The sequence below is a fragment of the Engystomops pustulosus genome, chromosome 4 (assembly GCF_040894005.1).
Source record: "Engystomops pustulosus chromosome 4, aEngPut4.maternal, whole genome shotgun sequence".
NCBI classification, from domain to species: Eukaryota; Metazoa; Chordata; class Amphibia; order Anura; family Leptodactylidae; genus Engystomops; species Engystomops pustulosus.
In genome coordinates this window covers 54,468,878-54,482,594 of record NC_092414.1, presented here as the reverse complement: position 1 = coordinate 54,482,594, position 13,717 = coordinate 54,468,878, and the positions used below count along the sequence as shown (strand labels likewise).

The following is a 13,717-nucleotide window of genomic DNA, read 5'->3' as shown; positions in this document are numbered from 1 at the left end:
ATGATTCATAACATTAAAAAAAATTGAAAGACAACAAATAGAAAAGGAATATTTAAACCTCCATAGTACACAGTTGTCATATTTTTGTGTAAGAGTCTTGTAAAAATCTAAAATTAAACAGTGCTGTATGGCTGAGAAGGGAGAGGCTCCTTAGTAGCCATTACATCTCACCAGTAGCCTGTGCCATAATAGTCACATACAAGGTAGAAGGCCATCAGATACATACCGTAGTAAACAAGAGTTAAAACATTTTTCTAGTTCTGTAACACAAAATATCAATATGTAGAAAACAGTATGTTTAAGAAAAACTGGGGGGTTATATGTAAATGACATGGCAACATGGTTTTTACAGAAACCAGTTCCAAGAGTATTTAGTGAAAATGGCAGCTATTGTCCTCACTAAGACAGCACAATGCTAGTTTCCGCAAGCAAACAATATACCTTCATTCTCTAGGGCTCATATCTCCAGGAACTTCTGAATATATCAGCTTCTCCTTGAAAACAATACATATTCCACCACAAGGTTGTGTTCTCGTTTGCAAGTGACCCTGAGAGTGGGTGTATATTTTGCTGGAGCTATATTCCTGGCCTTGACTCCTGTATACATTACACTTACCTTGACACATGCTCAAAAATGGTTGTGCTATCTGCAATTCCATGAAGTACTTGAATACTGACACTTCATAATAGCAGAGGTGAATAACACTAAACTCTACGAAGAAAGTAATAAAGGTTTCTTCACAATCTTCTGCAAGAAAAGAACTCTACTCTCACTTCTTAAATTCATATCCAGTGAGGTGTCAGAGGTCACCATTATTGTATAACGTGTGTATTTGCTCATCAACTCAACAATGTATAAAACGCAGAACAGCAAACAGTATAGCTTATTGTTACACATAATCATGTTTCTAGGACAATAACTTGTTTTAATCATGTGTAAAGTTTCAAGTTCATGGTGATTCAAGGGTCTATTTCACATACAATGAGACCTTGAATGCACAAGTATGGAAATGTAGGCGAATTAAACTTGAAAAGTTAAGGGAGTTATTCTGAAGAGGGATCTACTGGGGTCAATAACATAATAAGACCAAGCTTTTTTATGCTCCACCGCACTTCTCTTACGGTGTGTTACCGAGTGTCTTGGGACACACAGAAAGTTGACACAGGCAGGGGAGCATAGAGCATCCAACCCAATTTCAGAACTTACTTTGACAGAAAAATCTTACAAATAAATTTTACTCATGATATGCCTCTTATCAGATGTGTTTATCCATGTCGGAAACAGAAATTAACAAGGATGGAAAGGAATTTTTGAATAACCATGATTAATGGAAATCTACCACCAAGATGAAAGATTGTACACCAAGCATACTGACTTACTGGTGGGTGCCCCCTCTGGCAGTACCTGTTCCTCTTTTAGCTGCTTATGTCCGGTTTTTCATTTTCTTTTAAAAAAAGACATTAATAAGCATACAAATGAGCCTGAGGGCCTCCGGGCTCCATAGCTGTGAATTGAACCCTGAGCCCCTCAGGCTCATTTGCATATTTTTAAAGCCTTTTTTTGTTAAAACAAAGGCATAAGAAGCTTATATAAAAGTGGATCCTGAGAGATGGGGGGGGCAGCAGCAGGTAGGTTTGCATGGTTTACATTCCTTAACTCTGGTGGTAGATTTCCTTTGAGAATGTAGTTAAGCATTGGAAGCGCATCATTTTTTTTATTGCTGGTGTATTTGCCGAATCTTGCGCATGTAATGGGAAATCAGTAAGGTTTGACACAAGATTTTATCTGCCATAGTGAGGCCTGGATCATTTGCTTCTTCATGCTTATCCACACAGTCACAGGGACAGGTGCTTAAAAGGCCTCTGAAGTGCCCCATGTTCAACTTTATACCCTTCTATGGGTCTATGGGAGAAAGCCCTCCTGGAATGCCCCTAGATGTTAATGAAGAGCAGGTCAGGAATCACACCAGTGCTCCCTTTACATTGCATACTTGAGGAAACTTGTGAGGCCTATTCTGACCTCTGGGGTCACCAGTGATCAGAAACTATCCACTTTGTTAAACTTTTCTGCACTTGTAACTCCATTCAGTTCCATCATTGATCTTAGCTCAGGGGCCAAACTGACAAAAAAAAAATTGTATTGAAAATTTTATAGAAAAATACAATGCGTTTCACTGAAGACAATTTAAACTGTACATTAAATCTGTCCTCCCTACTTCAAACATACACCATGTGTCGCAGTTAAAAACCTTGTTTCCAGCTTAATTTGATTAAAGCAAAACATGGAAAATGAATGCAGCCTGCACGGACAAATGTGGTGGAATTAAAGCTGCTTGGAACGTCTTCTATAAAGTGGATGCGTTTTTAAATGATTTACAGCTACAGTAACAGTAAATTAACGCCTTTTCCCTCTCTAATCCAACATATGCTTCTTTTCCAAAACTTTCCATCAACTGACCAGCAAGGCTAAAAAATAGTTCAAGTAGAATTAATTACAATTTGCATTTGATGAAGCGATGTAAGCACAGATGTTCTATGTTACATTTCAATGGAAATTTGATGAGAGATTAAGATTGGATTTCACACTTTTTTTGGATTAGCAGATGGTTGACAGAAATAGATGCCATCTCTTTATGATAAGCAAATCGGGGCAGAGGTCTTGAACCGCCACCGTACTGACCAGTTTTTACTAATTTTTGCCAGCGGATGTTACAGCAATCAACACATAAGTACTACGTTACTCTACCAGACTGATTTCTACAAACTCCAGCAACTTTGTTGTCGAGAATGATGTTAAATGAGCCAACGTCAACTATTATGTCCGCCGCAAAATAATAGAAGATGATAAGCTGTTATATATCTGCATATAATAAATATGCATACAACTGATGAGGAATTCCATTTTTGTTACTGTTGGTCTTGTTTTTTTGTTATATAAAGGCATAGGGTAGGTTCAAGAGCACAATGGATCATAGAGATGTAAATGTTTGTACGTGAGTGATTGTTCATCTAGTGAACTCCAAGGGGTATAAGGTAATATATCGGGTAAGCTCCATCTTCTATAAATGGTAAATCTAGCAGTTTTGAAATCCTCATTATTTGGAGTTCCTGGAAACTGTTAACAGTTAGCTGAGGAGTCCTAAGTAGCCGCACAAACCACATTAGATATAATATGATATAATTATTTTGGGGGAAAAACATGGGAATGCAACTTCCGTGCTGCAATTTCTAATCCCAACTGATAACCCTTTTAAGGCAACCAACTTAGGAGTTGGTGAGTAGAAAAATGGTAAAAATAATTTAAATATCAATGCTTAAATTTCATGCATATGAAAAGGTTGCCTGGGTTTTTTAAAGGGAACCTGTCATCTCTTACATACTCCATAAACCTCAAACCGTAACTAATTCATGACTGCAATGTGTGTAAGTATTCTTAGTAGGGCCTCTCTAGATTGGAGCGACTTTTATTATTACCATGTTATAGCAGATATAGAGTCAAGGGGGTGGGGGAGCTCAGGCATGCAGTCAAGCTCCAGAGCCTCCTTTTGGGCGCTCAGCCTTATCCCCCTTCTCAGTCTCACTGTGTCGTCTTGAAATTCTCAAGCATGAGCGTTGGGCCTGTCAGTCCAGCACCAGCCCTGCATGTCCGTGGCTGGCTGCAGAGGTACACTATACATGTGCTTCTACTGTGCACCATGTGGAGGAGGCAGAGGCAATCTGAACGCTTGTGCTCCCCTGCCTCTTTATATCTGCTTAATCACAGGAGGAATACAAGTTGTTTTTTCATAAAAAGACCAAAGTTGAGGAGCCATACAAGCAGTGATTTGTCATATCAAGCCCTATTTCCCACAAAGCCCGAGACTGGAACTGAACTCCGCATGTCACTTCTGTTCCGGTTTCTGACCTTTTGGACCTGACATTAACACTTGCTTCTGGGCAATAGCCCTAGCAGTCATGAATAAAGTAATTTTTGTGGTTTATGGGGTATGTAAGAGGTGACAAGTTCCCTTTAAAAGTAGTTTCCAAACAGAAGGAAACACAAAAAACACCATTCTGATGTTTTATCCTGGACACACATCTTGTAAAATTACTGTGAATGAGGCCTAGATGAATTGCTGGTGGGTTATTCCCCCATGAATAGAGTTTATACAAATTCTAGACAACCCCTTAAAGTGCGTTTTAAAAGTGTTACATGTTTTAAAGCTACACTATGGTCTGTTGAACAAAACTACACCATGCCAACCTCCCTTTACCATACGCAGAAGCTGGACAGAGAAAAATGAGGACAATTCCTTTAATTTCTGCCTTTTACAGATTTATAAAGTAATATTGATGTATAATTTTGATCGTCTTTTTTACAGTTGCTACTGTAACATAAATGTCCATTTATATTCTTTTCTATTGTGTATTTTTTGTCCCATATGCAAGCAGTGAGACTTATCTGCAAAGCTTTCCTAGTGTCTGTCAGGATACTATCACACAGAAAATGCCCTTATCTTCAAAAGGTGTTTCTGTCGGATAGCGCCCTTACTGGCACTCCCACATCTTAAGGAGTCATTCAGCTTATGTCACATAGTGGCTTTTTATAACCTCATCAATTCTCGTACTGCTGTACTATATAGTGGAAGTCCTTCTCGTCGACTAATCGTTGTCTTTTGTTTCTCTCTCGAAGCAACAACATAGGACATAAATATTATCTGGCGGTTGATCCTGTGTCAGGCTCAATATATCTGTCTGACACAAACAGTCGCAGAATTTACAAAATCAAGTCCCTGACAGGGGCCAAAGATGCAACAACCAATTTAGAAGTCATTGCTGGCAATGGAGAACAATGTATGCCCTTTGATGAGGCTAGATGTGGTAATGGAGGGAAGGCTGTGGATGCCATCCTGACTAACCCGCGAGGTAAGTAGATTTCAGAATGCACTAGGTGCAGCTAGACATGAATATTAATACTTAGAATTGACCACAGAACATTATTATGTACACATCTTACAACTATGTAAAAAAATATCTAAACTAAAGTGGCCCATAATTTATTTTCATCACGAAGAGTCCAAGAAAAAAAAGTTGTAGAGTTAGATATGTAGATAGATACGTAGAACTATTGGTTTTTATCTACGCTGATATAAAATCATGTGCAAAACAACAATTGTTTTTTTTCTACTAATGGGGTTTGTTTACTTTGGTGTATATTTTACTGGTGATGGTACATACTTATTCTAAGTCACATTTTAATATTGCATTGACCTTGAGATCTAGGTTTCCTTCTGAATTAAAATTATATAGTGACAACTGTTAATTTATCTCATCCTGATTTGTGTGTATTTTCTATCATTGACTTTGTGGATGGCCATCTTGTTTAAGCTGTTAACAGCATTTAGACTGATGCTTTACAGCAGCCATGTGGATTTTATAGAAAAAAACAGTCCATGAATACAGGAGCTTGTCTTAGCATGCTCTCTGATCAGTGAAAAAGCCATTATGATAGGGAAGGGTGTAGAAAACCTATGCTCTTCACCTTTCATTAGGTTAAATGTTATCTTTCATATGATGGTAATAGACTAATACAACAAAAAAAGCCAATACATCAAGAGCACTATGGAATATGATGGTGCTATATATATGTCAAGGAAACATTATTCTTGAATGTGTAAGATTTGTTGAACTATTGGGCAATTACAAACTTTGTTGAAATATATGGCATCCAATGAAGCGTCCAGGCCTCTTTTACAACATCCTAGAGATCCTTACAACCTGATAAACTCTGACCTGCAGAATGTTCTGTGGTGACCTCAAAAGCCATTTGGTCACCTCTCCTCTGCACCTACCCCAACCCCTGCATCTAGGGATTTGGAAACAAAGAACTGTTTAATATTCCTGGACTCTCCCCCTCATTAACACTTTCCCAATCCTGAATGACCTTCTGGTCTAATTAATGAATGGGAGGTTCTGAAATCTGAATCAAACTGAGAAGATATAAAACAATATGAAATCCAGGAATTGGGGTTCACTTTTTGGGGGTGCTTGACAAGCTGAGTGTGTTCCTTATTTCTCCCACCTCCAGGGAATTAGGATTTACTTTAAGTTGTAAGTTTCTGTTATTTTTCTCCCTTTTTATTTTATAACTGTGTTGTGTGTAATTTTATTTTGTAATTCTTTTGTTTTTTTACATCTTTTTTATGCACTCATCAACTTTTTGTAATTAAAGATTTTCACTTTAATTTTGGTCCCTGTATGCTCTGCGAACTCATAGCCTTGTGAAGTGTGGTTAGCTGTGTGACTGCTAGAGTGCTGAGTGTGCATGTCTAGTGGTGTGACAAGGTGACTGCTTGAGAGCAAGAGTTGATGTAGAGTGGGATAATTATTGGTCCCAGTATAAATGCAATACGTGGTGGCAGCGGGTCTGGGGGGTGCTGGAGCTGTATGAGGTGTGATTTAGGCTCAATTTGTGTCCTGAGTGAAAGGTGAGCGCAAGTTTGAGTAGGCTAAATTAACCCATACAGTTGCACCCCACGTCACGTGACGGGGCGGCGGCGTCCTCGCCGTGACAATATAAATATTATTTTTGAGTTGTGTAAACAAAGCAGGATAATTAATTTTGTAAAAATATATAAATAGTTACATATGCAAAATTACATTAGTTTTTTTAAAATGTGCTCAGGATAATAAACACATTCTCTAACTTGCTGTTATTAACAAAAAAACTGAATTTCACATATATAATTCCAACCTGTCTCTATCAGTCCTGGTGTACACAATTTTGGTTGCCCCTGGACCCGACCCTGGATTTTCTAAATTTAGGGTAAGCAGGCTTATTGTTATTCTACTTGATGCTCCACTGAGCTCCTCTCTGCACTCCAGCCCCCACCTTTGCATTCCAGAAGGAGCTCACACAGACACACACTGACTTCCTGTCAGCAAACAACAACACGTGAGGAGAGTAAAGCTACAGGCAGATAAGATCTATATTAAGGGGAGGGAGGCAGAGCGGTGTATGTTATGGCTGTGATAGCAGAGCTGAGAACATCACGTGTAATATGCATCTTATAGATATCTCTCATCTCTGATCAGTCTCATCTCTTTTACTATGTGCCAGATACTAGTGATTGTTCAGAAGCTAATGAAACAATGAAAGTGTATATAAACCTGTACCCTGTTAATCTAACCGCATTGCCTGCACACTGCATCTCACACAGCACAGAGGGATCATGTAGTGTCTGCTTAGAGAGTCCTCGCCCACACTCTGGAATTTTGCACTGACCATCACTTAGTGATAGGAGCTAAAGCAGCAATAACAATGAGTAAAATTGTAAAGTAATGGGTTAAAAGGATTTTTATTGTGTTAACATGACTAGCGGATTGAAATATGAGAATTTTTTATCATGGGTAAACCCTTTAAGAAAACATTATTTTATTCCAGAAACACCATCACCTCTGTCTTTGGGTTTTTTGCCATTGCACCTTAGCTCAAAAAAGGGAACATGGCTAGGCTGGAATTATAAACACAGCCTGTGGAGAGAGGTGGCAGTGTTTGTGAAAAAATTGCAATATAACCCCTTTAACATCAAAAGGACTAGTTGCTTGAATAGTACCACCCAACAACCATAATATGTGCCTATATGATTAAAAATCATTTCCATATTTCTATATCCATCACAGGAAAGCAGACAGCAACATGTAGGTCGAGCAGAGGTTTTAATTCATGAAAAATTGGCCCCAAATGTATTCATGGTCAAGGACCATTTAATTTTATGTGTGGTAAGGGAAATGACCCTTCCCTCCTTATGGCTTATAACATTGTCATCTCACTACCTCTATATAATGGATTTCATGTACTTAGTAAGAAGAAAATAATAATACTCATTGTCTATGTTGAGGCTTGTATTGAATACTCCAGTAAGTATAGCGGTATAGATTCTTAGAGTGAGTAAAGTTGGTTGGATTTGATGAATGGATATTTATCCGCAGCTTGAAATGTTTTCCCTTCTGTGCAGGAATTGCTGTTGATAAGAACGGATTCATCTATTTTGTTGATGCAACAATGATCAGAAAAGTAGACCCAAACGGAATCATTTCTACGCTGTTAGGATCTAATGATCTTGCAGCGGGACGACCTTTAAGCTGTGACTCTAGCATGGACATCACTCAGGTACAGTTCGTTCCTCTTCACTGATTACTTGTTAGATTTTTTCTTTATATCAGAAGGAAAGATAATGGAGTAGTTACTGTAGACTGAGGTCAACGCTCATGTTTTGGGCATCTGTTGCTACCATAAAGCCTTTCTGCCCCTTCTAACAAATGATTGCGTAGAGTTTCCGGAACCTGGAGATCTACCAGTCTGTGGGCTCTTGCAGATATGTGTATTTCATGTCCATATTCTATCCACTATTTTCATGGATATGGATTTTACTTCCGTGATGACCATGGACTTCCATAAAGGCACACAGATGTCAGAGGATGCTGGGGAGCCAGATTTTAGACATCTTTTTTAGCCAACCATGTTTTTTTTTTTTTTTGTGGACACAAATAAAACTGAATGTAGATATAATACTGACAGATTGAAAACAGACTGAAAATATATCAGTTAGTTTTTTTGTGTATGTGAAATGGACATGCCTGTCTGACAGAGCTATAATATTGATATCCTAAGGATAAACCCTAAGCATTGCAATCCTGGAAAACCCATCTGCTATTGAAATGAAATAGAATATGGATTCTAGAGATATTAGGTAAATAATATCTCTAATAATATCACAGTTATTATAGTCATAACTGTTTGAGAACATAACACAAGATTCACATTTCTATGTTATTCATAAAAAAGTGATGGCATTGCTTGGTAATAATATGACATATTTTGCAGGTTCGCATGGAATGGCCAACAGATTTGGCTGTTAACCCAATGGACAACTCTCTCTATGTTTTAGAGAACAATGTGATTTTGCGCATTACAGAAAACCACCAAGTCAGCATCATAGCCGGACGTCCCATGCATTGTCAAGTGCCTGGCATAGACTATTCCTTGAGCAAGCTGGCTATTCATTCCGCACTGGAATCTGCCAGCGCCATAGCCATTTCCCACACTGGGATCCTTTATATTGCAGAAACAAATGAAAAGAAGATTAATCGAATAAGACAAGTCACAACCAATGGTGAAATCTCTCTTTTAGCGGGTGCAGCTTCAGACTGCAACTGCAAAGACGACGTCAATTGTAATTGTTATGCTGGAGATGATGGCTATGCCACGGATGCGTTTCTAAATTCTCCGTCATCACTTGCTGTGGCACCTGACGGCACAGTGTACATTGCAGATCTCGGAAATATTCGGATAAGAGCTGTTTTTCAAAACAAGCCGGTTCTGACTTCATTTAATCAGTATGAAGTAGCATCCCCAGGGGAACAGGAGCTATACATATTTAATATGAATGGGATTCATCAGTACACTCAGAGCCTGGTCACAGGAGAATACCTTTATAATTTTACCTACAGCGCTGACAATGATGTGATAGAAGTTATCGATAATAGCGGAAACTCTCTGAAAATCCGCAGGGATTCTAATGGAACTCCACGACATTTCCTAATGCCAGACAATCAGATCATCACTCTTACCCTCACCACCACCGGAGCTCTCAAGCTGGTTTCCACACAGAGTCTGGAGTTGTCTTTGATGACATATGATGGGAACACCGGGCTGTTGGCGACAAAAAGCGACGAGACGGGTTGGACAGTGTTTTATGAGTAAGTAAACACAGTAAAGATTCAAAATTAATGTTGAAAGATATAAGTTATACGCAATGATAAAAAGTTGTTTTATACATCTTACCGGGGCAAATAAGGAACTCTTCTAAATAGAGGGTACATGACTCACCTCCATGACCTCACCACCTCAACTAATAGCTATCCACTATTTCCAATACACCCAATATGTATATGATACCTTGCTAAACCCATTTTTGCACAAACTGGCACCAGAATCACAGGTCATGAACATTTTTCATACAATCAATTTAACTTGGACCAATCTATAAATATCTCCTTCTCCATTTAACATAATTACTATATTAGACTATAAATTGAATTGTAACATCCATTTGTCAGTTTATAAACACATTTTAAATGGCCGATAGCAGATTTCTAGTTATTACAACAGAAATGTATTTGGAGGGGGGGGGGTAAGTCATCACATGGGAAGGATCCAAATATGTCACATTTGTTGTAGAAATAGTCTCCATTTGAATTTTTCCCATATGAATTCACCCAAAAGGTGACATGAAGTTAATAGAATTTATACATTCTATGACTTAAAACTTGTAGATGGGATTTTCAGGGCTTTTGTGATGACCACAAGAGCCTGGCTTAAACTGCAACTGGGCTCCATTGCCTAAATATTGGATATCAATTGTCAATCTGTTGCATCCAAGGACTGTTTCAGACAACTGTGATCAGTCTGTGAATCATGGACCGATCGCAGTGTAGAGCATGGAGTCGCCAAACTGTCATCATGATCTCAGTATGGCGCTGCTGTTCTGTGGGGGAAAAGGGATTCCTTGCGTCATATATTACTATGATTGACATAGTCTTGTCTTAGGCACTATGTTCAGTCTGTAAAACAGGACTGTCCATGTATTGTCACTGTCTGCAATTCATGGACAGAAACTGTTCTGAGAGATTTGACAGCCCCAAGAGGCCCCCTACATTGCGATTGGGAGGTGCAGTCCTGTTGTCATGGCAGCTGGGGACATTGGTTGGTATATTAGTACTGTAAAAGTGTTTAAAGCTATAATGGCCATAAGAAACTGAAATAAATAGGGAGTGTTTTATCCTAGTTATCAAGTTCCCCCATTTTTGCTAAGAAATTAACAAAAGATGTCCTCTCACTGTTCCCTCTTACCATGGGACCGAAAACATTTCATTACCAAAATGTAATAATGAAATGTAAGAAATGTAGAACATAAAAAACCTATACTGTGTAAATGTGCCAGTGCCATGTTCATAACTGACCCACAGCTACAGGAGAACATGTTTAGACTGAGCTGTGATCCAGCAGTGGGGACATCCTCAGGGTCCATGTCTCTATGACCACAATCATTTGATAGAGGGCATCCATTAAAACGTGAGTATTGGGTAACACATAAATGACCTGTACACAACCAACAAGTATTTATACACCGTAGTCGGATAAGGTGCAGATAATCCGCTACATTCTACTTTGCTGCTCCCTTTATGTACATTGTGTGGATTATTTTAGCCAGTTTCTCACCTCTTGCTGCACTGGGGTTACTATGACAACATTTGTGGAGCGACTGTGTTAGAATTTCGGCTGTCATTTAAATATCCCAAGGAGATATATTCTTGCTGAAAATGCAAGTGTACAACTGAAAGCAAAAAAGAGAGCCGCATATATGTCGCCATACCTGTATTTAAATTGTTTTTCACATAGGCCAAAATCTGTTAATAGAAGTGACTGCTCACTTCACACGAATCACTTTCCGTCACGTAATTCACAATTCAGGAAAAATTGTCAAAGAAACAATGTGTTTCCATGAAATTTCCCCAAATTGTCAGCAGCCATACCTAGCAGTCACCCAGCAGGCGTCAGCTTCAGCCTCGTCTCAGTAATGATAATGGAAGATCTTCATTGCTGTCAATGTGATTCCCATGAGTGTTATCAGCAGGCACGTGTGTGCAGATAGCATACGTGGGGGCCTAATGTGGGCCCTGACTGTACTTCATTAACATGTTAATGAAATGGTTTACCGCTCGTTGATAGTTTTACATTCACCACTTTAATAGAAAAAGTGTGATCACTGTCACATTTCCTCCAAGATACTTCACCAACTTCACAGATCTACAAATTGCTTGTTTACGCATTTTACATTGTCATCCAAACTTGTCTCTGCTCAGTACAAAAAAGAAGCAAGAATTGGATTCTTTAAGGTGACTTCTCATTTGCTGTAATAACTCACCATTAATTGTCATCATCTGGGAATAAAAACAGGTGCCATAATTATAGAAAAACTGTCAAATAGAGTGGGAAATATACCGTACGTGGTGTATAATGCTCCCACTCTCCAAATGTTATGTACATCTATTCATCTACAACATCTGACAGGGCTGGATTACAGATTGTTCAAACGTACACCATGTATTTATGTATCTATCGCTATATATATTTTATATATACTGTAGGTGGTCAAGTTAACACTTATGCAGTTTAGGTGCAGATTTTCTCGGTAATTTGCACAATGGATTTATGAAGAATAGTAAATTTACATGTCGCAGCATAAAGCATACAGGTGCTTTTTTATTTTAATTGAAGACAACTCTATTTGGAAAAACTTGGAGATTTTGACATAATTAACAAGTCCCCCTGAAAGGTTTTAGTCCATTAATCTACTTGTCCCCTCAGGTAGAGTATGAAATGTTCTTCAAAGAATCTCCTCTTTTATCTGAAATCTCACCCATTTAGGTATCTGTAGAGATCCTGAGAGGAGTCAGGCCGTGCTTTGGTAACATATTAAAGACTCATCTTTCAGATCAGGTTAATGGTTCCCAGAGCTACAGAACAGGTGGGAAATATGTTTGTACCTCCGCACTGCCTAATAAGACGCATGCGCAGTTAGCAACGAGGCGAGGCGACACACCTCACAGCTCTCTGTGCATGTCGGGAATATCCCAACATCATGGGTGGGAGGGAGAATAGAGGGAGATTGTGGGGGGTATAATAATGAGCGGTGGGAAGGGCCAATGCTAAATTCAAACAGCTGCACATTATCCCTTTGAAAAGCACCACCCCTAGGACCTCAGTGTGCACGCTGGCTGTTAAAATTTACCATACAATATTTCTGTGACCATTACATATATGGAATATTTAAATACCTGTTTCCTAAGTTCCTTTTACTTTCTATTGTAAGATGTCCACATTTATAAAAGAGCCCTTTGGTGACAGGTTCCCTTTAACTTTGTATCTCTGGTTTTGTAGATCACAGAACCACAAGCCTGATGCAAATGAGGGGTAAAATTTACATTATTTTGATACCAACAGCATGTTTCTGAGTATAGAGCCCAAGATATGGGAATCGGAATAGAAGCTCCCCTCTTGTGACATTATAGGTTAATGTGTGAGATTCCACATAAAGGGGGAATTATAGAAATGATATTTCACACAATACTAGTGGTACTAGTGGTTTAGTGATGTACAAGCTGGTGACAGGTTCCCTTTACTTGAGATCATCAGTAAGCTCCAGATAGTGCTGGACAGAAGCAGCTAGAATATTTAACTCTTAAAGGGGATATTGAATGTTTAGGATAGGTGACTGAAGATCAGTTGGGGTTGCCACCTGGTACTTACCCTTACCAGCTGTTTTTGGGATAGTCTAATTAGTCAAAAACACATGGATTTGTCCCTTGTATAGTGGTCTGTGTTATTACAGCCAATCTTTTCAGAATTTCTGGCTCACTGCAGTTCTGTTTCCTTAGTACAGAGGTGGCACGGCCTATAATGTGGCCTGTTCTCACTATGTTTAAATATTCAGAGTAATGTGTTTTATAGATTGAGCTTAGATTAATTTCTCTGTGAATTGCCTGTGCTAACATATTACCTATTAAGGTCCATTCTGTGCCTAGAGGCTTTATGGTGTTCCAGGGGTTTGAGTTACAGGAATTGGCTCAGATACGCTGTGGCTAGTGACATCTCTGCATGTTACATCCATAA

At 38.8% G+C, this 13,717-nt stretch overlaps 1 protein-coding gene and 1 long non-coding RNA gene across 19 annotated transcripts in view; one reads left to right on the top strand and one right to left on the bottom strand.

The window, feature by feature from the left end:
- The window catches only part of TENM2 (teneurin transmembrane protein 2), a 1,545,179-nt gene that overhangs the window by 1,500,804 nt on the left and 30,658 nt on the right, over positions 1-13,717 (top strand). For all 18 annotated transcript variants that reach the window (XM_072145937.1, XM_072145941.1, XM_072145939.1 and 15 more), the window contains 3 exons: positions 4,673-4,905; positions 7,998-8,152; positions 8,867-9,741. In XM_072145937.1, coding sequence (XP_072002038.1) covers positions 4,673-4,905; positions 7,998-8,152; positions 8,867-9,741 — 1,263 coding nt within the window. The remainder of the gene's footprint in view (positions 1-4,672; positions 4,906-7,997; positions 8,153-8,866; positions 9,742-13,717) is intronic.
- The window catches only part of LOC140126458 (uncharacterized), a 130,206-nt gene continuing 126,002 nt past the window's right edge, over positions 9,514-13,717 (bottom strand). The window contains exon 4 of the long non-coding RNA XR_011854837.1: positions 9,514-9,694. This is a non-coding gene — a long non-coding RNA (uncharacterized lncRNA). The remainder of the gene's footprint in view (positions 9,695-13,717) is intronic.